At 39.9% G+C, this 22,501-nt stretch overlaps 6 protein-coding genes across 6 annotated transcripts; 3 read left to right on the top strand and 3 right to left on the bottom strand.

Annotated features, from left to right (window-relative positions):
* Window positions 1–6,028: 6,028 nt before the first annotated feature.
* On the bottom strand, window positions 6,029–6,978 carry LOC308170447 (hemoglobin subunit beta-like). Its single transcript, XM_080545237.1, has 3 exons — window positions 6,804–6,978; window positions 6,464–6,686; window positions 6,029–6,242 (listed from the first exon to the last, which is right to left on the bottom strand). The coding sequence occupies exons 1-3, from the start codon at window positions 6,893–6,895 to the stop codon at window positions 6,111–6,113; spliced, it is 447 nt and encodes a 148-aa protein (XP_080401363.1). The 5' UTR covers window positions 6,896–6,978; the 3' UTR covers window positions 6,029–6,110.
* A 1,687-nt stretch (window positions 6,979–8,665) lies between these two features.
* On the top strand, window positions 8,666–9,473 carry LOC308170520 (hemoglobin subunit alpha-like). The gene is made up of 3 exons (XM_080545312.1): window positions 8,666–8,806; window positions 8,951–9,158; window positions 9,275–9,473. Exons 1-3 carry the CDS (start codon window positions 8,712–8,714, stop codon window positions 9,401–9,403), a joined length of 432 nt encoding a protein of 143 aa, XP_080401438.1. The 5' UTR covers window positions 8,666–8,711; the 3' UTR covers window positions 9,404–9,473.
* A 2,545-nt stretch (window positions 9,474–12,018) lies between these two features.
* Window positions 12,019–12,838, bottom strand: LOC308170489 (hemoglobin subunit alpha-like). The gene is made up of 3 exons (XM_080545278.1): window positions 12,680–12,838; window positions 12,342–12,549; window positions 12,019–12,233 (listed from the first exon to the last, which is right to left on the bottom strand). The coding sequence occupies exons 1-3, from the start codon at window positions 12,772–12,774 to the stop codon at window positions 12,105–12,107; spliced, it is 432 nt and encodes a 143-aa protein (XP_080401404.1). The 5' UTR covers window positions 12,775–12,838; the 3' UTR covers window positions 12,019–12,104.
* A 550-nt stretch (window positions 12,839–13,388) lies between these two features.
* LOC308170468 (hemoglobin subunit beta-like) lies at window positions 13,389–14,345 on the top strand. The gene is made up of 3 exons (XM_080545257.1): window positions 13,389–13,555; window positions 13,666–13,888; window positions 14,106–14,345. The coding sequence occupies exons 1-3, from the start codon at window positions 13,464–13,466 to the stop codon at window positions 14,235–14,237; spliced, it is 447 nt and encodes a 148-aa protein (XP_080401383.1). The 5' UTR covers window positions 13,389–13,463; the 3' UTR covers window positions 14,238–14,345.
* Window positions 14,346–15,558: 1,213 nt separating this feature from the next.
* On the top strand, window positions 15,559–16,367 carry LOC308170539 (hemoglobin subunit alpha-like). Its single transcript, XM_080545335.1, has 3 exons — window positions 15,559–15,704; window positions 15,851–16,058; window positions 16,169–16,367. The coding sequence occupies exons 1-3, from the start codon at window positions 15,610–15,612 to the stop codon at window positions 16,295–16,297; spliced, it is 432 nt and encodes a 143-aa protein (XP_080401461.1). The 5' UTR covers window positions 15,559–15,609; the 3' UTR covers window positions 16,298–16,367.
* Window positions 16,368–20,730: 4,363 nt separating this feature from the next.
* On the bottom strand, window positions 20,731–21,526 carry LOC308170509 (hemoglobin subunit alpha-like). Its single transcript, XM_080545301.1, has 3 exons — window positions 21,381–21,526; window positions 21,042–21,249; window positions 20,731–20,929 (listed from the first exon to the last, which is right to left on the bottom strand). Exons 1-3 carry the CDS (start codon window positions 21,473–21,475, stop codon window positions 20,801–20,803), a joined length of 432 nt encoding a protein of 143 aa, XP_080401427.1. The 5' UTR covers window positions 21,476–21,526; the 3' UTR covers window positions 20,731–20,800.
* Window positions 21,527–22,501: the final 975 nt, after the last annotated feature.

The raw sequence follows: 22,501 nt of genomic DNA, 5'->3' as shown, positions 1-22,501 counted from the left end.
TCGTTTATAGGCGAGTCGATGAGGCGGGTGTGGGCACTGCGACACCATACTGGAGCGCAGTATTCACTAGTTGAATAAACGAGGGCTAGGGCTGCCGTGGCCGGCGCCCCAGCCCGAGCCAACCAGTCGCCTCATCAACGCCACACGAGCTGTTAACTTCTTGCGCAGTGACTCGAGGTGTCGGCGAAACGTGAGCGTCCTGTCCAATGTCACGCCGAGATAGATTGGCTCAGCAGGCGGAGCAGCTTGCAGGTGAGGCCGCGATGCCATACGGTATCGTAGGCAGTCGTCAGGTCTATAAAGACGGCCCCGGCCTTCTTTTTTGCCGAAAAGCAATCCTCGATGTCTTGAGTCATAAGGGTGACGTCTTTATAGATTTGTTGTTGATCGATGACGAACGATCCAGAAAAAAATACGTATTTTAGTAGCCCGGTCGTTTATTTGCTTTACCCACGGAGGTAGCGACGCATTACGGATGTTAAACGGCACAGGCTGTTATTGGAGACGCTGCTATTCTGTTACCCCGCTGCTCTTGCCAAACTCCTCCTCAAACTCCAGATATTCCCCTTTTTGGGTGATAGAAGATTTGACTGGCGGTCAATGGGAATTTCTGGTCTTTGCTACTTTAATCCGATAAAATAAGAAAACCGTAGTGCTTTTTAGATATTAGGAGCACAAATCCGATGGCCAGTTAGGCAAACTATTATATAGTGTCATTGCCGATCAATGATCGACATCGTTATATAGAGAACATTTATGAAATAGGGGTTGATTCATCAGAGCAGTCATACGGCATCTCCCTGTCATCAGGCATTTGTAGTTCTTCAGTTGATTTGCCGTGTAAATCCCCAGATGAGAGTGTTACATTAGTTTTCTTAAGATAGGATAATAAATAAATCTGTTCAATGGGCATTTGCCAAAGTAGCCTATACTGTTAATCAGTATTTATCCTGTATGGTGTATATATGAAGATGTTATGACGTTTTATCATGAAAATAATTAACAGCAAGCTAGATCCAAAACTAGGGCCGGTGGAGGAGGGCAATTGTCACATTGGACAGACTACCAAAACAGAAAAATAAAGTATCTTAACGACAGCAAAAGTGATGGATGTCAGAAATACCAGTGGTGTGCCGTCAGGGCCAGCAAGGCTTTCTCTGCTGGCCTAAACATCATCAGAATATACATTTTATTTTAATATATTTTTTCCACAAATATGTATTAATGATTCCCCATAGTCTATTCTCTTCATTTCATAGCTTTCCTCTTGGTTGCGCTGCTTCCAGTCTCCGATTGAGATTTGGAGGGCTGGCCTTTATGTTAGAGCTTTTATCCAATCAAAATGTGTTGCTAGGGGGCTCCAAAATCTGCCCGCCTGCACATTAAACGGTGCCGCGAATTCGACCTGTAACTTAACGTTGGAACGAGAAAACCTGTGGCGTACCTAGTAAACCTACGTAGATGCGAGCAAAAGCAACAACGGCGCCTGCTGTAAGGCTCAATGATGTCAGCACCCAGAACGTCTTTTGATTGGATACGCACTATTGATACGCACTATTGATACGCACTATTGATATTCACTATTGAGATGCGTAACTATGCCGGTAGATGTGAAACTTTTGAAAGTGCGCAGGGAAACGGAGTTCCACAACGAAAGCTTTCGTTGACTGATTGATAATACTGATCGATTGTGTCCTGTTTTTGGGTAAACAATAACTTTCATTTAGGGGACACGAACAGAGGAAACTACGTTGAGCTTCTTTCTTTTCTGGCTGAAAACAACCCAGATTTACATTACCACCTGTCCACAAACAAAGTGTTTACTGGGACGTCAGGCAAAATACAAAACGACCTGATTTTTGCTATTGCTGAAGGGAGAAGAGATCAAAATGGAGATTAAAAAGGCACCCTTTGTCGCTATTATGGTGGACGAGACGACAGACGTGGGTAATGTAGCGATCTTAAAGATGTTAGTTTAACACTCTTCATTGTAAATGCGGATTTATTGATTAAAAATGCTTCGGAAATATTAATATAACTCTGTTGTACTTGTCTGACTATGTTAAGGTGATGCAACGCCCGGTTATACTGTGTTTCTGTCTAGTTTCTAGAGCCATGGCGTCATAACGATGGTATTAAGAGGTAGAATAATTCAGGTAGGAATGTGTCGGACATCACTGAAGGCCTAGGTGTGAAATGCACCGCCCGCCACTGAGAAATACATTACCTGGACATTCAATAAGGTACTTTTATATGACAGGATATGGGTTAGGGTTATATGACACCTGTAGCGAGATAGATAGATAGAGCCAAAAGTAAAAAGTCGCTGAGAGACGCAAGCAGGGTCTGGGCTGGTCATTGTATGACGCGCCAAACAATCCGCTGAGATGAAAAGTACGTTTAAGAGCATTTATTGAATAGAACAATCAAACTTGGCGACGTACAAAAATAATCCATAAGCGATCAAAACCAGAAAAATAACAAACTATGCGTATAGAATATGCGGAAATGCGGTCAACAAAAATACATCGCTCCCCTCTCTCTCCACTACCGTCATGCAAGGTGCGCAGGTGATTAAATTACCTTGCAATATCACCCCCCATAACCATATGACTTCTCAATACGGTGATCTAGGCAATAAACAAACAATCAAAGTAAACTCACAATAAACCCATTAGCCTGTTATACTAAATACCCCCTAAATCATATTCATACCTCCTACAACACCTCAGGCCTTTAGGTCGGGTGGTTCATCCACATGGATGGAGGCAGACTGAAAGGACACACATTCATTGCCTATTTCATAAATGTTCTCCATATAACGACATCGATCATTGATCGGCAACGACACTATATAATTGTTTGCCTGACTGGCCATCGGATTAGGCAGTCTGGGGATTTACACGGCAAATCAAATGAAGAACTACAAATCCCTGATGACACGGAGATGATGTATGACTGCTCTGATGAATCAACTATTTCATTAATATTCTCTATATAACGACGTCGATCATTGATCGGCAACGACACTATATAATAGTTTGCCTAACTGGCCATCGGATTTGGGCTCTTAATATCTAAAAAGCACTACGGTTTTCTTATTTTATCGGATTAAAGTAGCGAAGACCAGAAATTCCCATTGACCGCCAGTCAAACTTCTACACTTCTACCACCCAAAAAGGGGCGTGATCATTCTGATGACAGGGAGATGACGCGCAATTGCTCTGATGAATAACGCGTAGATTGGGCGATCGTGTTCAGTTTTGGCTCTTCAGAGACAGAGATATTTTTGTGGTGTGGACAGAGTTTCTTTTTTAAAAGGAGGACGAAAATATCCGCTTAAAAAAATATCCATATAGATGTAGTCCAGGTCTAAACTGGGAATAAGTATCCATCTGTTGTGAATCCCTCATCGGCTCCGCCCCCTCCTGCCTCGTTGGCGCTCGTTGAGCCTCATCAGGCTCAAGTGGAGACAGCTGGGTCCAGCTATCAACTCAGGAGGAGGCAGCCCTATAAGAAGCCCCAGAAACCTTCCTCCGACGCTTGATTATTTTGACCCATGTGGTTAGTTGTTTGGCTCTCCCTGTTGTCTATTCTCGTTCAAGTAGTTTCACTTCAGAGTTTTGTTTGTTTGTTATTTTGCTAACCTTAGTTGTTTTCTTTGTTGATCCTCGCTCCCCAAAGGAACCTGCCTCCCCCTGCCTAGACCCCCTGCCTGCCTATCGACTACGTCTCCTGCCTATGTCCCTGCCTGCCTAACGACCACCCCTCCTGCCTATGCCCCTGCCTGCCGCCTACTCCTCCTGCCTAACCCCCCCGTCTGCCTGCCGCCTACTCCTCCTGCCTAACCCCCCCCGTCTGCCTGCCTGCCGACTATTCCCCCTCTCTGCTCTGGACTGGTTAGTACACGTACATATTTCAACACTTCACTCATCTACATATCTACACCACACTAGTTTTGCACGCTAGACACTCACACCCAGACACATAGAGTACAGTCCCACTCACACCTCATTTACATTATCCAGTTCTCTGGCATCCACACATTCCCCCCACTTAGGCCCCGTTAGAGTAGGTTTATTCTTTTGTCCATCATTTTAATAAATCCTTTTATTGTTAGTTTGCCTCTTGTGTCCGTCTGTTCTGGGGTTCTGCCACACTTGACTCTTTTGCTAGTGCTACCATAACACCATCAACATTGTTGAATCATTATTGAATCATATAATCCTGCAGTGAAACGGAGTAGAATAACAGTTTTGCCTCCAATTTGCATGTGCAAAAAAAGATATCAACGTCAACCATTTTAACTGCTAATAGACCGGAGGCGAAGTAACCCAATGGGAGTTTAGAAGTCTAGTGTTTACAGGAATGTGATGGCAAAACCCGTTTAAATTATGCTTTGAAATATGGGTCTAGTGAACCAGACCTAGGCCTATAAGAAAAAGGAATTACGATATTAATGTAATTAGGTCAGTCGTTATCTACGTTCAAAAGTATGTTAAGCATTTGTTTATCAGGACATGCAGACCGTTTCCACCCATGTTAATTCTGAGCCATGTGAAACGTCCTGTCCTTTCGTGAACTTCTGATGTCCTCTTGCAGTCCTCGAACGACCATGGGCGTCTTGCCAAATCTTTCTATCAGAAGATCCGTATCGAATAAACTTGAAGTCCTGATTAAGTCCTGATATAATGTGACATATAGGCTGTTACTATATCGTGACGTTAGAATTATAAGGTTCTATCTAAAATTTGTCAAAATCTGATCCATTAGGTGTTTATTAATGCCTGTGGGGTGTTGTTTTTAAAATGTTGAAATGTTTGAGTTATTAATTCATAAAATACAAAGGTTCCATCTCACAAAACATAATGTAATGTAAAAACTTTGACGCTCAATATCTTTGAACTACCCTAAACGGAGATAGAACCGTATAATTCTAAGATCACGATATTACATGTGGTAGGCCTAGACACTGAACATATATCGGGATATGAAAAACAAATATTTATTATAGGTCTATCCTTGAATACATCGAGAATACTCCTGAAGGTGACCTATATTCTTAATTTATATGCACTGGCTACCAGTCTCTCAGAGAATTGAATTCAAAATCCTCCTAATTACATACAAATCGCAAAATGGTCTTGGACCAAAATACATATCAGATCTCCTCCCACCCTATATTCCCGCAAGGTCCCTAAGGTCAGCTGAGACAAATCAGCTAATAATTCCAAGAGTAAAAACAAAACACGGTGCAGCTGCTGCATGCTCCTGGAACAAACTCCCTGAAGAAATCAAACAGGCCCAAACCCTTAAAATATTTAAATCTAAGCTAAAAACCTTCATGTTTTGCACCAGTTATGATTAAACACAAACACTTCTATCAATGTCTTTTTTCCATTAACTATTGTCTTTTTAAATGTTTTATCTATTTACTTCTTATATTTGCTTTTATTCATTGTAATTTTTATTTTCTTATGCTCCTCTTGCTGTATTTTTAAATAATGCATGTAAAGCACATTGAATTGCCCCTGTTGTATGAAATGTGCTATACAAATAAACTTGCCTTGCCTTGCCTTGCCTTGCCTATATCCTGATGTTAAATATACTGCAAATGTATGGTTTTCACTTTGTTGCAGTATTACTGTGAAGCACGAAGGCACATTTCAATAGTTTTACATGCTGTTCTAAAAGCTGTAGCCTATCTTTCCGTGTGATGTTGCCGTCTGAATGAGAGTATAGGCTAAAATAATAATAATAAAAATAATAAGTATTATTATTATTATTATAATTTTCCACAGAAACATATATGATTTTAAATCCATGTTTACTTATCCCTAAGTAAGGAGGATGTCCCTGTAATCTCTAATTGTAGATCGCTTTAAATTAAAAGCGACTGGTAAATGGTAAATTTATTTAAATTATAATAACAATAATAATACACACTATATAATACAACCTACATAATCATAATCAGCAATAATAATGGTATACATTCTTTCAATAATTTTTTTTGCAGAAACATGCATGATTTTAAGTCAATGTTTATTTGACACAATTTCCAGCTGTTTAAAGTGTCATCTCTCTCCATACTGATGCTGAGTGCTGCTCTAGTGGTACTGTCTGCCGAGAGCGGCGACGACGACCACCAGGAACTTCTGCCAGGCCTCCTGGATGTCAGGTGTAAAGGCTGCTTTGCCGAATTTGGCAGCCACGCACACGGTGATGGAGTCGGCCATAAGCTATGAAGTAAAAGGAAGACACATGTTTGGTCAGAGGAAACATATTTGAATTTAAACGGAGATTTTAGAGGATGCGATCTATAGGCCTACTAAAACAGTCAACATATATAGGAATCAATTAGTCTGCTTACTACACCAAACAGCAATCAGATTGCCTAATGAACCAAAACGACTCCAAAAGGCTAGTGGTATTTCATAAATGAATAGCCTATGGAACTCACCCTAAAGTTGTCGGGATCCACGTGCAGTTTCTCGGAGTGCATCACACTCAGTGGTTTGTAGACATTCTTGATGTCATCGAGCTTCTTCACGGCTCTGTCCAGTCCGTTCATGATGAGCTTGCCGTGAGCGGCCACCTGAGCGTTGCCCATGATAGCAGAGGATGTAGACAGGTTACCAAGCGTGCTGAAGTGCCTCTGAGTCCAGGGACACACGATCAGAAGTCTAAAAAGAAACAACAGGTTTGGATTCATACATTGTATTGGCTTACTTAATGCACGTTTCCAACTGCACAAGAGTAATTGTGCAATATATCAACTAATAAATACATCAACTCATTACCTGGCCAGAGCCTGGGGTCCGATTTCATTTGGGTCAATCTTTCCCCACAGGTCTACGATGGCTTTCCTCTCAAAATCTGTCCAGTCGACCATTTTGACGTTGTTTTTTGATTTCCTCTGGTACTTTGTACTCTGTAATAATGTTCCAATGGATCCCTGAGCTAAGTGTGTCCTGGGATGTCCAATTTATTGACGTTCAGTCTCTCCGCCCAGGAGAGAACACTACAATGATTGGATGAATGTCTTGAGGGGGCGAGGTCATCAGCGTGCTATAGATCGGAATGATGCCAAATGTATCCCACCTTTCAAGATATGCTTGGTCATTTAGGCGTTGTTTTTGTGTTGTAAACTTGTGGATTACAGAACTAAACCTTCCAATAAGTGATGACGCATCATATTAACCTATTCATGCTATTATTAAATCAACATAAGTAATAACTCTAGGTATCATACGTATCTTGTTATTTGAATGAGATGATCATTCAAGCGTTGTCAAATTCAAATGAATTAAGAAGGAATAAACAAGAGTTACAGAAACAACGTAGCTATTCAGAATTACATCTATTTTAATGTAATCAAATATATTTCCAAAAACAACATGCTACAGTAGCCTACTTAAATACATTTTTGTTCCTGTTTTTAAAAAAAAATCCACCTCTATCATTAAGCTACATAGCCTACCAATGTAATAAAATAAAAATAACAAAATAAAAATAATAACATTGTACTCTATAAAATCATGTATAAAGCTGAAGGAAGCAGTTAAAAAATATACTTGGCAATGGTGTTGTATTACAGAGTGACTCAGTCTGTGTTTTATCTTCAAATTCAGACGTTCCCACCCATTTGATATCCACATTTCATTTTTTATTTTATTTTTATCGAACAGCTGGTGGAAAGTCGTTTATGTTGGCTGCATGAGTGCAATGGCAGGAGTAGGTAGTTTGGGGTACTTTTTTTTAAAGTGCAATTCGCCTGCCTGAAAATCTATCGATTTGTCTTGACGTTTGCCTAGCAGATATTATATATTTTTGTATTTGTGAATTTACTCTGCACAAATCATTAAGCTACATTCCAATGTAATAACATCGATACTTTTTTACTGCATGGAATCGTGTAACTGAATAAAGCAGTAAAAACAAATACTGTTTATATATTTGCCAATGTTACTGTATGTTACATAATGTTAACTATGTTCTCTCTCTGTTAACTCTACTCAGTCTGTGTTTTATCATCAAATTCTGACGGTTCCAGAACCAATTTCATACAGCCTAGCCGATAATATATATATATTTTAAAATATATTATTATTATTTTATATATAGCCTTTTATATATACATATATATATATATATACAGATTTATATATAGATTATGTAGGCTACATGAGAGCAGTTACATGAGTAGATAGTTTAGGGTACTTTTTATCTTTGCTGAAGTGCAATTGGCTTGCCTGATCGATTTTTAATCTAGCATATGTTAGCTATATTTATATGTTTATATTATATATATTATAATTATTATATATCTATTATATAGATGTACTATGTACAAAATTAAATAGGTTGTTAAACAACTATCCAGTATACATTTACCAATCCAATCGAACAAAAGGCTGTTTAATGTCATTTAGGCCTATTGGAAGCTAAATGGAAGAAATCCATTTACTTTTTGTGTAGCAAAAGAAAAGTCATATTTTTGGCAACATAAATTGGCTCAATTCCACACTTCTAATGGGGGAAAAACATGACTCATGATTTGGAATAGGCCTGTGCCTTATCCGAGGAGTCGAGATAATGAGGGTGTGCCTTCTCTCGCGTCTGTATAAAAAGACCCACTGACGTCTCCACTCACAAGCTTCTTTTCTAAACATAAACATTTAAGTGGAGAAATCAAACAAGTCGCAGCAATGAGTCTCAATGGCAAAGACAAGGCTATTGTGACGGCCTTCTGGACCAAGGTCTTCCCAAAGCTGGATGACATCGGAAACGAAGCTCTTTCCAGGTAAATATAAATCATTTCTCATTATCATTAGCCTACATTTACTTTTGTTTGAATTATTATGGAATAAACCAATGAAATGACATATCGATGAAGTGTGAATCATGTGTAAGTCTAATATTAACACATGTCCACTGTCCTGCATAGAATGCTCGTCGTCTACCCCCAGACCAAAGCCTACTTCTCCCACTGGCCTACCACGGCCCCCGGTTCCGCTCCAGTGAGGAAGCATGGCAGCACCATCTTGGCTATGATCGGCGAAACTATTGCCCATTTGGATGACCTAAGTGGTTTCTTGTCACACCTCAGCGAGCTGCATGCTTTCAAGCTGCGTGTGGACCCTTCCAACTTCAAGGTACAAAAAGAGGAAAAGTGGAATCATTAAGTATATGGTTAATGATCTATTAATGTTACCTTTTCACATTGCCTTAAACTCTCACTCATTAGTCTGCATTTTCTGTTCTCTTTTAGATCTTTGCCCATTCTATCATTGTCGTCTTTGCAATGTACTTCCCTGTGGACTTCACTCCTGATGTCCATGTGTCTGTTGACAAGTATTTCAATAACCTGGCTCTTGCCCTGTCCGAGAAGTACCGCTAACTCACTGGAGATCCGCTGTCAAGTTGTCTTTTCAAAAGTGACACACAGACAATAAACTGGATTGAAACTATCTAACTTGTTACTCGTCATTTCCCAGGTTTTCATGAGACTGTTACATGGTGTCTTGAATTGTGATTAGTATAGTGAAACAGTAGGCCTATGCTTAATTCGTTTCACTAAAATTATCAAATAAAATTGTTATTAATAATACAATTAATAAATAAAAAATAATAACGAAAAAGCGGATTTATCTAACTGGAGTTGACCAACTCTGAGAACCAGTCATTGATGTTCTTGATCTTCAGTCATGAGGTTAGGTAAGGTGGGAGTTTATGCAGTCACGCCTTGTAGGGGAGGAAGGGGTTGGTCGTCACACGGGTTGGTTGTCACACTCATCATATTTCGGCCACTAGGTGGCGCTGTCGCGAAATGTTGGTACTGAAATGTTCATGATAGGCTAGGTGCACGATCTCACTACTTCCTGAAAGGCAACTGGTATGAACATATCCTGTCTCACTCTATTGGTTTAATTGATTAATCAGCTGTGCGGTAAACCGTTGGAACACACAGTGCACAGCTGATTAATCAATTAAACCAATAGAGTGAGACAGGATATGTTCATACCAGTTGCCTTTCAGGAAGTAGTGAGATCGTGCACCTAGCCTATTGAGATCAGGATTCAGCTACATCGTCTTCTCTGGATATAAGACACTTCAACTTGAGGTGAGAGGACGTTTTGTGTTTTTCATGTCAAATTGTAAATATTCAGCACTTCATTATTTTTCTTCTATGCTTTTACACAATGGGTTTATAACAAAACAATTATTACCATTAAAAAGTATAAAGGGAAAGCTATAGATTAGATTGTTTCTAGCTAGCTATCTAGTTGTTCAATGGTTGTTAGCCCTGTTGCTAGCAAGAAATTCCAGTTGGGGTTGGTCGTCACATTCTATTTGGGGTTGCTTGTCACATGTGTTATAGGCCTAAAGATTTTTTAAAAAATGTTTTATTGTTGGTGTTATGTTAAGATGTGTTAATATGTGTTAAGTTGATGTTATTTAAAAATTTGATGTTATTTAAAAATTAAATTAAAATTAATGTTAAGTGATGTATTTCACTGAAATTAAACTTTTAAATTCAGTTCTGAAAATGTTCATCTTTAAAAATAAATAAATAAATAAAAATAACATAGGGACAACCAACCCCATAGTATGTGACAACCAACCCCACAATGGGGATGGTTGTCACAAGTGCACAACACGTATTTGACTTTTTTGATTGATTGATTGAAAACTTTATTAGAAGATTTGCAGAAGTAGGTACATGACAGTACATATTACATACAAGGTCAACTAACAGGATAAAAACCCAAGAAAGCCACTGGCTTATTTCAATTGGGGTCCTTGACGGTCCACATCGGTCTTGACGGTCCACATCTTCTGAACAGAATCATTCTTAAGGAGAGTAAGGGCACTCCATTACTACCTGACACTTCAGACTTCCTTTACACGGGAAATGGAATCTATAAAGGATACAGTTTGTGAGGGATTCAAATAACAGTAAAAAGTGTGACGACCAACCCCGTCCTCCCCTACACAAACAGGGAGGAATGAAGAGAGCTACGGGACTTTAACGTGGTCCAGCAAACGTTTTGATAAAGTATGCAATGATTAATATTAACACTATCACCTTGATAAAGCGAAGGTCATATCCAAAGGATTAAGAGTAGTGGCTGCTGCATTTCAAATGGTAAATGGACTGACTTATATATCCTTAGCGCTACAATGGCCTCTCATTCACCCATTTACACACCAATGCCCGCACGGTACCATGGAAGGCGCCGACCCGCACATTGGGAGCAAGTTGGGGTTCAGTATCTTTCCCAAGGACACCTCGCCACGTGGCCAGCCGGGGTTCGAACTCCCATCTGCCAACCTTGCGACCATTAGACGCCGGCTCTATCTCCTGCGCCACAGCCGCCCCATTTCGGTAGATTACATGACATCACCATAATCAAGCCCTAGCATGGTATGGCAAGGTTGATGCACATGCAGTCCGCTGTCTGCTGTTCAGGGAAAAGCCACATCTATTCCTATAAAAGACGCTCAAACACGCTCAATGGGGGCACCACTTAAAGTAGACATATGCATACTGTAAATAGCCAGATACATTTTTCCAGCTTTAAGCCCCAAACTCAGCCCAACAAAAGCAGGACATCGAATGCAGACTGTAGCTCAAAAAGAGCCTGCCTATCGTGGCGGCAATAGCATTCTGGTCCATGGTCCTCTGTGGCTCAGTTGGTAACATGGCGTTAACTTAGCTTATATAGGTTATGGGTTCGATTCTCACTAATATATACTGACCAATGTATGCAGTCACGGCAATGTAAGTCGCTTTGGATAAAAGCGTCAGCTAAAAATTACACAATATTTAATAAATAATGAATATTCATATATCGCCAATATTGTTGATGTAAATAGGCTGATTAAATGTAACACATAATTTAAGTGAAGCAGCCGAAACTCTGACCAGGTCTAAAGCCCCCAAAATAAAAAAGAGAGCATTTTCCGTAACGGTCACATGAAAACCTGGAAAATGACGAGTAACAAGTTAGATAGTTTCAATTAAGTTTATTGTCTGTGTGTCAGTTTCGAAAAGACAACATGACTCGGATCTCGCTTGACAGCGGATCTCCAGTGAGTTAGCGGTAGCTCTCGGACAGGGCAAGAGCCAGGTTATTGAAATACTTGTCAACAGACACTTGGACATCAGGAGTGAAGTCCACAGGGAAGTACATTGCAAAGACGACAATGATAGAATGGGCAAAGATCTAAAAGAGAACAGAAAATGCAGACCAATGAGTGAGAGTTTAAGGCAATGTGAAAAGGTAACATCGATCATTAACCACTTAATGATTCCACTTTTCTTATTTTCTTACCTTGAAGTTGGAAGGGTCCACACGCAGCTTGAAAGCATGCAGCTCGCTGAGTTTTGCCAAGAAACCAGCCAGGTCATCCAAATGGTCCATAGTTTCGCCGATCGTCGCCATGATGGTGTTGCCATGCTTCCTCACCGGAGCGGAACCGGGCTTTCTGGTAGGCCAGTGGGCGAAGTAGGCTTTGGTCTGGGGGTAGACGACGAGCATTCTATGCAGGACAGTGGACATGTGTTAATAATAGATACACAAATTATTCACACTTGATCGACATATATTTTTACTAGTCTTTCCATAAAAATTCAAACAAAACATAACATGAATTAATTCATTGTATTTACCTGGAAAGAGCTTCGTTTCCGATGTCAGACATAACTGGGAAGACCTTGTTCCAGAATGCCCTCACAACAGCTTTATCTTCGCCATTGAGACTCATTTCTGCGCCTTGTTTGATTGATCCACCTAAATTAGGATGTTTAGAAAAGAATGTTGTGAGCAGAGACGTGTCACGGTCTTTTTAAAACGCGAGAGTAAGTAAACACACCCTCATTATCTCGACTCCTCCCCGAATAGGACATGAAAAAAGGATGAAAAAAAAACACGAGTCATGATTTGGAATATTATTCCAAATCATGACTCGTGTTTTTTTTTCATTAGAATTGAGGAATTGAGCTAATTTATGTTATGCCAAAAACATTTTACGCTTATGATATTTAATAGGTTATATAAAAACCGTATCAATTGGTCAATTACTAGAGTTGATAGGCTACTTATGATAACAGTTATTACTTATGTTGATAATAATAGTATTAATAATAGTATGAATAGGTTAATATGTCATCACTTATTGGAAGATTTAGTTCTGTAATCCACAAGTTTACAGCACAAAAACAACGCCTGAATGACCAAGCATATCTTGAAAGGTGGATACATTTGGCATCATTCCGATCGAAGGCACGCTGATGACCTCAAGACAATCATCCAATCATTTTTAGTTTTCTCTCCATGGGCGGAGAGACTGAACATCAATAAATTGGACATCCCAGGACACAGTTAGCACAGGGATCCGTTGGAACATTAGTACATAGTACAAAGTACCAGAGGGAATTAAAAAACGACGTCAAAATGGTCGACTGGACAGATGCTGAGAAGAAAGCCATCGTTGCACTGTGGGGAAAGATCGACGCAAATGAAATCGGACCCCTGGCTCTGTCCCGGTAATGAGTTGATGTATTTATTAGTTGATATATTGCCCATTGACTCTTGTGCAGTTGGAAACAAGTGAGCCAATACAATGTATGAATCCAAACCTGTTGTTTCTTTTTAGACTTCTGATCGTGTGTCCCTGGACTCAGAGGCACTTCAGCACGCTTGGTAACCTGTCTACATCCTCTGCTATCATGGGCAACGCCCAGGTGGCCGCTCACGGCAAGCTCATCATGAACGGACTGGACAGAGCCGTGAAGAACCTGGATACCATCAAGGATATCTACAAACCACTGAGTGTGATGCACTCCGAGAAACTGCACGTGGATCCCGACAACTTCAGGGTGAGTACCATGAATAGGCTATTCATTTCTGAAATACTATTAGTCGTTTTGGTTCATTAGGCAATCTGTTTGGTTGTTTGAATGTAGTGCGCAAGCAAACGATTCCTAAGTTGACTGTTTTAGTAGGCCTATCGCGTCCTCTAAAATGTCAGTTTAAATTCAAATAGGCTATGTTTCCTCCTTTGACTCAAACATTTGTCTTCCTTTTACTTCATAGCTTATGGCCGACTCTATCACCGTGTGCGTGGCTGCCAAATTAGGTAAAGCAGCCTTCACACCTGACATCCAGGAGGCCTGGCAGAAGTTCCTGCTGGTCGTCGTCGCCGCTCTCGGCAGACAATACCACTAGAGCAGCACTCAGCATCAGTATGGAGAGAGATGACACTTCAACAGTCTGTGCGGCTGGAAATGGTGTCAAAGCTGTATTGAAAAAAATAAACATTGATTCAAAATCATGTATATTTCTGTGGAAAATCCCCTTTTTAATAATAATATTATTATTATGATTATTATTATTTTAGCCTATACTTCTCATTCAGACGGCAACATCACACGGTGATGATGACACACATGTGCCTTTGTGCCTCATCAAAGTCCCCTGCACACCCGGCGAAGACCGCGTTTCTCGATCTCACTCAGGGGCCGAGTAACTAACTAACCCATTTGATATCCACATTTCATTTATTTAATTGTTTTAATCGAACAGCTGGTGGAAAGTAGTTTATGTCGGCTGCATGAGAGCAATGGCAGGAGTAGGTAGTTTGGGGTACTTTTTTTTAAAGTGCAATTCGCCTGCCTGAAAATCTATCGATTTGTCTTGACGTTTGCCTAGCAGATATTATATTTTTTGGTATTTGTGAATTTACTCTGCACAAATCATTAAGCTACATTCCAATGTAATAACATCGATACTTTTTTACTGCATGGAATCGTGTAACTGAATAAAGCAGTAAAAACAAATGCAGTTTATATATTTGCCAATGTTACTGTATGTTACATAATGTTAACTATGTTCTCTCTCTGTTAACTCTACTCAGTCTGTGTTTTATCATCAAATTCTGACGGTTCCAGAACCAATTTCATACAGCCTAGCCGATAATATATATATATATTTTTTTTTAAAGTACATATTTTTTAAAATAGATTATTATTATTTTATATATAGCCTTTTATATATAGCTACAGATTTATATATAGATTATAGGCTACATGAGAGCAGTTACATGAGTAGGGTACTTTTTATCTTTGCTGAAGTGCAATTGGCTTGCCTGATCGATTTTTCATCTAGCATATGTTAGCTATATTTATATGTTTATATTATATATATTATAATTATTATATATCTATTATATACATTTCTGTACAAAATTAAATTGGTTTTTAAACAACTATCCAGTATACATTTACCAATCCAATCGAACAAAAGGCTGTTTAATGTCATTTAGGCCTATTGGAAGCTAAATGGAAGAAATCCATTTACTTTTTGTGTAGCAAAAGAAAAGTCATATTTTTGGCAACATAAATTGGCTCAATTCCACACTTCTAATGGGGGAAAAACATGACTCATGATTTGGAATAGGCCTGTGCCTTATCCGAGGAGTCGAGATAATGAGGGTGTGCCTTCTCTCGCGTCTGTATAAAAAGACCCACTGACGTCTCCACTCACAAGCTTCTTTTCTAAACATAAACATTTAAGTGGAGAAATCAAACAAGTCGCAGCAATGAGTCTCAATGGCAAAGACAAGGCTGTTGTGACGGCCTTCTGGACCAAGGTCTTCCCAAAGCTGGATGACATCGGACACGAAGCTCTTTCCAGGTAAATATAAATCATTTCTCATTATCATTAGCCTACATTTACTTTTGTTTGAATTATTATGGAATAAACCAATTAAATGACATATCGATGAAGTGTGAATCATGTGTAAGTCTAATATTAACACATTTCCACTGTCTTGCATATAGAATGCTCGTCGTCTACCCCCAGACCAAAGCCTACTTCGCCCACTGGCCTACCACGGCCCCCGGTTCCGCTCCGGTGAGGAAGCATGGCAGCACCATCTTGGCTATGATTGGCGAAACTATGGACCATTTGGATGACCTGGCTGGTTTCTTGGCACACCTCAGCGAGCTGCATGCTTTCAAGCTGCGTGTGGACCCTTCCAACTTCAAGGTACAAAAAGAGGAAAAGTGGAGTCATTAAGTGGTTAATGATCTATATGTTACCTTTTCACATTGCCTTAAACTCTCACTCATTAGTCTGCATTTTCTGTTCTCTTTTAGATCTTTGCCCATTCTATCATTGTCGTCTTTGCAATGTACTTCCCTGTGGACTTCACTCCTGATGTCCATGTGTCTGTTGACAAGTATTTCAATAACCTGGCTCTTGCCCTGTCCGAGAAGTACCGCTAACTCACTGGAGATCCGCTGTCAAGTTGTCTTTTCAAAAGTGACACACAGACAATAAACTGGATTGAAACTATCTAACTTGTTACTCGTCATATTTCTGTGCGGCTGGAAATTGTGTCAAAGCTATATTGAAAAAAATAAACATTGATTCAAAATCATGTATGTTTCTGTGGAAAATCCTGTTTTTATATATACCTTATTATTATTATTATTATTATTATTATTTTAGCCTATACTTCTCATTCAGACCGCAACATCACACGGTGATGACACACATGTGCTTTTGTGCCTCATCACGGCTCAAAGGTGTCTCTCTTGGTTCAATCAGTCATTCTTCACACAAGTTCCTGCTTGTCGTCGTCGCCGCTCTCGGCAGACAGTAGAGCAGCACTCAGCATCAGTATGGAGAGAGAGGACACTTCAACAGTCTGTGCGGCTGGAAATAGTGTCAAATAAACATTGACTTAAAAGCATGCATATTTCTGCTCTATTTTCTATTTAAATAATGTATACCATTTATGATTATGTATGATGTATTACATACCGTGTATTAATATTGTTATTATAGGCTAATTAAAATTAATTTACCATATATAGCTTAATTTAAGGATAACTGCCCTAAGGGCCAACCTGGTCTCACACGGCAGACGTCAGGATTCGACGTCTGTCCATCGCATCCAAACGTCGAATTCCGACGTATCCAAACGTCGAATTCCGACGTGACATTGGGGTAGCTCGTTGTGAAAGCGCAGGGGTGCGCCTGTTATGTGCGCCTGTCGGGCTGCACTCAGTGGCGCACAATTTTGAGAATTTAACACTTAATTCCCTGCATTCTGGTCAATTTGTATGCACCATTTTGTGCTTTTTATTACCATTTCTGTCTCCACTACCCATTGTATACTTTAATTAGGCTACTAACATTACAATCCCTGTTTAAAAGTCCCAGTGCTACCAATCACAACACAACAGAGTGGCACCATACAAATGTAATATTAAACTCCCATATTTATTCTTTAAACAAACAAATCTGGGGGAGTGGTCGGAGTTAACGAGATATTGTTCCAATCCATTACCTGGCCATTACCTGCCTGTGAAAAGTATGAAAAGTTTGCATTGCCTAGCGTGTTGGCCCGTGAGAAATTGAGAGCATATAAATCACTAGATGCCTACAACTACGCAATCTGTGGTCATGTACAGTACATCAAATACCATGACATAGCATTGAAATCAGATAGCTATAGATTTTAGAGATACTGTAACGTCCCGACTTGGACAGTGGTGTAATAATAAGAGATAGGTTCTCTTACAATCGGTGCGTTTAATTGCAAACTTCCACATACAAAACCGCCAGTTCACCGGAGCTCTCCTTTCCTCTACGGTCACAACAACAACACAACACCCGCCCTCCCCCGTGACCTCCACCAATCACAGGAATGCATTGGCACACAACACAGCGCACAGTAACAGTGCTAACATTGAATTTCTGAGCATTAATTGCAACATTAATGAACATATTATTACACGGTTGCTACAATACTTTACCTGATATAAAATGGGCGGCACATGCACAAGCATTTTTTTTTATCTTGTCCTCAGTTGACGCCGCCGGTTGCTCTGAAATGGTCTGATCCTGATGGAATTCGGTAGAACTTGAGTCCGATAGTCGTGGAATATCGATTCTGACAACCGAACACGCAACAAGCAGACATTTATTTATGCTAGTAGCCGTTGTAAGCTATTTTAAGCGTACCTCTGGATCAAGAATGTTGTTTTTGTCCACGCTTCCGTTGCCTAAACGCACGCGACTGTAAAAGGGGCGGGGGCATCATTCACCGGGGTTCTTCTCTGGTGAAGATCAAGTGAGAAAGATTGCTTTACCTTCATCAGATCCACTTGCCTTTGGCTTACCTGTATATTTTGGTCTATACCAGGACTTGAGAAACGAGATGCCCAACATTGGATTTGACAAACTCTGGCCCATTTTGCGCAACAAGTGGAAGAGTTTGAAGCAGCGGAGACAGGGTTGCCAGATGGGCTGGTTTTTTGTGGATTTAGCTGTTTTTAGACTGGTTAGGCTCGAAATTGTCAATCCCATCTGGCAACCCTGAGCGGAGAGTCTACAGATAGTATGTTTACAGATATCGCACTGCTGTAGATGCACTCCACACGTTCTTAAAATAAATAAAGCTTTATTGTACTTAAAACAATATTTCGTATGTGTTTTTTGAGAGTTCTTTACATCAAATGATATGTGTGGTGGCCTGGGAAAACCCGTCGGATGTCGCTGGCGTTCGTTTGTGGCAAAGAGCAAAAATAGATGGAAATGTCCTATTTCGGCGATTTTGATATGATGTGGTATTCTAGTACTTTGAACTCCATACTACTAGGGTTGCCAGATGGGATTGACAATTTCGAGCCTAACCAGTCTAAAAACAGCTAAATCCACAAAAAACCAGCCCATCTGGCAACCCTGTCCCCGCTGCTTCAAACTCTTCCACTTGTTGCGCAAAATGGGCCAGAGTTTGTCAAATCCAATGTTGGGAATCTCGTTTCTCAAGTCCTGGTATAGACCAAAATATACAGGTAAGCCAAAGGCAAGTGGATCTGATGAAGGTAAAGCAATCTTTCTCACTTGATCTTCACCAGAGAAGAACCCCGGTGAATGATGCCCCCGCCCCTTTTACAGTCGCGTGTGTTTAGGCAACGGAAGCGTGGACAAAAACAACATTCTTGATCCAGAGGTACGCTTAAAATAGCTTACAACGGCTACTAGCATAAATAAATGTCTGCTTGTTGCGTGTTCGGTTGTCAGAATCGATATTCCACGACTATCGGACTCAAGTTCTACCGAATTCCATCAGGATCAGACCATTTCAGAGCAACCGGCGGCGTCAACTGGACTGAGGACAAGATAAAAAAAAATGCTTGTGCATGTGCCGCCCATTTTATATCAGGTAAAGTATTGTAGCAACCGTGTAATAATATGTTCATTAATGTTGCAATTAATGCTCAGAAATTCAATGTTAGCACTGTTACTGTGCGCTGTGTTGTGTGCCAATGCATTCCTGTGATTGGTGGAGGTCACGGGGGAGGGCGGGTGTTGTGTTGTTGTTGTGACCGTAGAGGAAAGGAGAGCTCCGGTGAACTGGCGGTTTTGTATGTGGAAGTTTGCAATTAAACGCACGGATTGTAAGACAACCTATCTCTTATTATTTCACCACTGTCCAAGTCGGGACGTTACAGTATCTCTAAAATCTATAGCTATCTGATTTCAATGCTATGTCATGGTATTTGATGTACTGTACATGACCACAGATTGCGTAGTTGTAGGCATCTAGTGATTTATATGCTCTCAATTTCTCACGGGCCTACACGCTAGGCAATGCAAACTTTTCATACTTTTCACAGGCAGGTAATGGCCAGGTAATGGATTGGAACAATATCTCGTTAACTCCGACCACTCCCCCAGATTTGTTTGTTTAAAGAATAAATATGGGAGTTTAATATTACATTTGTATGGTGCCACTCTGTTGTGTTGTGATTGGTAGCACTGGGACTTTTAAACAGGGATTGTAATGTTAGTAGCCTAATTAAAGTATACAATGGGTAGTGGAGACAGAAATGGTAATAAAAAGCACAAAATGGTGCATACAAATTGACCAGAATGCAGGGAATTAAGTGTTAAATTCTCAAAATTGTGCGCCACTGAGTGCAGCCCGACAGGCGCACATAACAGGCGCACCCCTGCGCTTTCACAACGAGCTACCCCAATGTCACGTCGGAATTCGACGTTTGGATGCGATGGTCAGACGTCGAATCCTGACGTCTGCCGTGTGAGACCAGGTTGGTCCTTGAGCTGTCTACGCCTACGGGCTGGGGAGTCACACTACTCCCAGGCCTGAACTCAGTATCTCGGGGCTTTGAAGCCATGCTAGCTCGCTGCTTTTCAGGCCTGCCTGTTGCCAAAGCTAATGAAAACTTTGTCTCACAGAGTTTTTGTAGTTCTCAAATACCATTTATCAGACGCTTTTAATCTAAACTAAAGTGATTTATATTTAGAGATTACAGTGACATCCTCCCTGCAGTCATTTCGGGTGCCTTACTCAAGGGTACACTAGTGGAGGTGTGATTTGAACTCATGGCCTTCCGATCACCAGTCAAACGCACTATCCGGTAGACCACCACTACTACTATATTATTATTATTATTATTATTATTATTATTATTATTATTATTATTTATTTATTTTTCATTATTATCTTTTATTTGTTAATTTTGTATTATTATTTGTATTTGATTTGATTAGTTTCATTAAACAAATTAAGCATAGGCCTACTGTTTTCAGTCCTTCAAGTTCAATATACTACATAATCACAATTCAAGACACCATGTAACAGTCTCATGAAAACCTGGGAAATGACGAGTAACAAGTTAGATAGTTTCAATCCAGTTTATTGTCTGTGTGTCACTTTTGAAAAGACAACTTGACAGCGGATCTCCAGTGAGTTAGCGGTACTTCTCGGACAGAGCAAGAGCCAGGTTCTGGAAATACTTGTCAACAGACACATGGACATCAGGAGTGAAGTCCACAGGGAAGTACATTGCAAGGACGACAATGATAGAATGGGCAAAGATCTAAAAGAGAACAGAAAATGCAGACTAATGAGTGAGAGTTTAAGGCAATGTGAAAAGGTGACATATAGATCATTAACCACTTAATGATTTCACTTTTCCTCTTTTCTTGTACCTTGAAGTTGGAAGGGTCCACACGCAGCTTGAAAGCATGCAGCTCGCTGAGGTGTGCCAAGAAACCAGCCAGGTCATCCAAATGGTCCATAGTTTCGCCGATCATAGCCAAGATGGTGCTGCCATGCTTCCTCACCGGAGCGGAACCGGGGGCCGTGGTAGGCCAGTGGGCGAAGTAGGCTTTGGTCTGGGGGTAGACGACGAGCATTCTATGCAGGACAGTGGACATGTGTTAATATTAGACTTAAAACTTATTCACACTTCATCGACGTGTAATTTCACTGGTTTATTCCATAATCATTCAAACAAAGGTTTACATGAATTAAATCATTATATTTACCTGGAAAGAGCTTCGTTTCCGATGTCAGACATAACTGGGAAGATCTTGTTCCAGAATGCCCTCACAACAGCTTTGTCATGACCAGTGAGACTCATTTCTGCGCCTTGTTTGATTTATCTACTTAAATTAGAAGGTTTAGAAAAGAAGCTTGTGAGCAGAGACGTGTCAGTGGGCCTTTTTTATAGAGACGCGAGAGAAGGCACACCCTCATTATCTCGACTCCTCCTCGGATAAGGCACAGGCCTATTCCAAATCATGACTCATGTGTTGTTGTTTTTCATTTGAATTGAGGAATTGAGCAAATTTATGTTATTTAAATTTAAGCCATGTTATGGCTACTCAACAAGCTTACAACACAACCCTAACCAAACTAAATGGATTTCCTCCACAGCGCTAAGCTCCGAATCAATGAAAATGAAATGTAGACCTGTTGTTCGATTGGATTGGGAAATATATATCAGATATTTGTTTAACAACCAATTTAAAAAAATAAAAAAATAAAAAAATAATTAAATATATATAATATGTATATATATATATATATATAATATATGCTAGATAGACCAACTGCACTTCAGCTAAAATAAAAGTAGGCCTACCCGTAACTATCTACTCATGCCATTGCTCTCATATAACCTACATAGGCCTAAACGACTTTCCACCTGCTGACAGTTCGATTAAAAAAAAGAAGAAATGAAATGTGGAACTATCAAATGGGTGGGAACGTCTGAAATTGAAGATAAAACGCAGACTGAGTCACTCTGGCTAATACAATAACATTGGCAAATATCTAAACTGTATTTGTTTTTACTGCTTTATTCAGTCTTTATACACGATTTTATACAGTAAACATTTTGAATTTAGCCTAATGATAGAGGTGCACATTTATTTTAAATGAAAAACCACAAGGAACCAAAATGTAGGCTATTTTTACTGTCGTACTGTAGCATCGAGTACATCTTACTTTTAGAAATATATTTGATCAAATTACTTTGGTCAAAAAAAAAAAAAAAAAATCTGAATAGCTATGTAGGCTATTTGTTTCTATAGGCTAACTCAGCACTTATATCTTCCTTCTTAATTCATTTGAATTTGACAACGCCTGAATGACCAAGCATATC

The sequence above is a fragment of the Nansenia antarctica genome, assembly GCF_963989245.1.
Source record: "Nansenia antarctica genome assembly, chromosome: 1".
NCBI classification, from domain to species: domain Eukaryota; kingdom Metazoa; phylum Chordata; class Actinopteri; order Argentiniformes; family Microstomatidae; genus Nansenia; species Nansenia antarctica.
The sequence above is the reverse complement of the archived record's forward strand: the minus strand, read 5'-3'. Positions and strand labels throughout refer to the sequence as shown.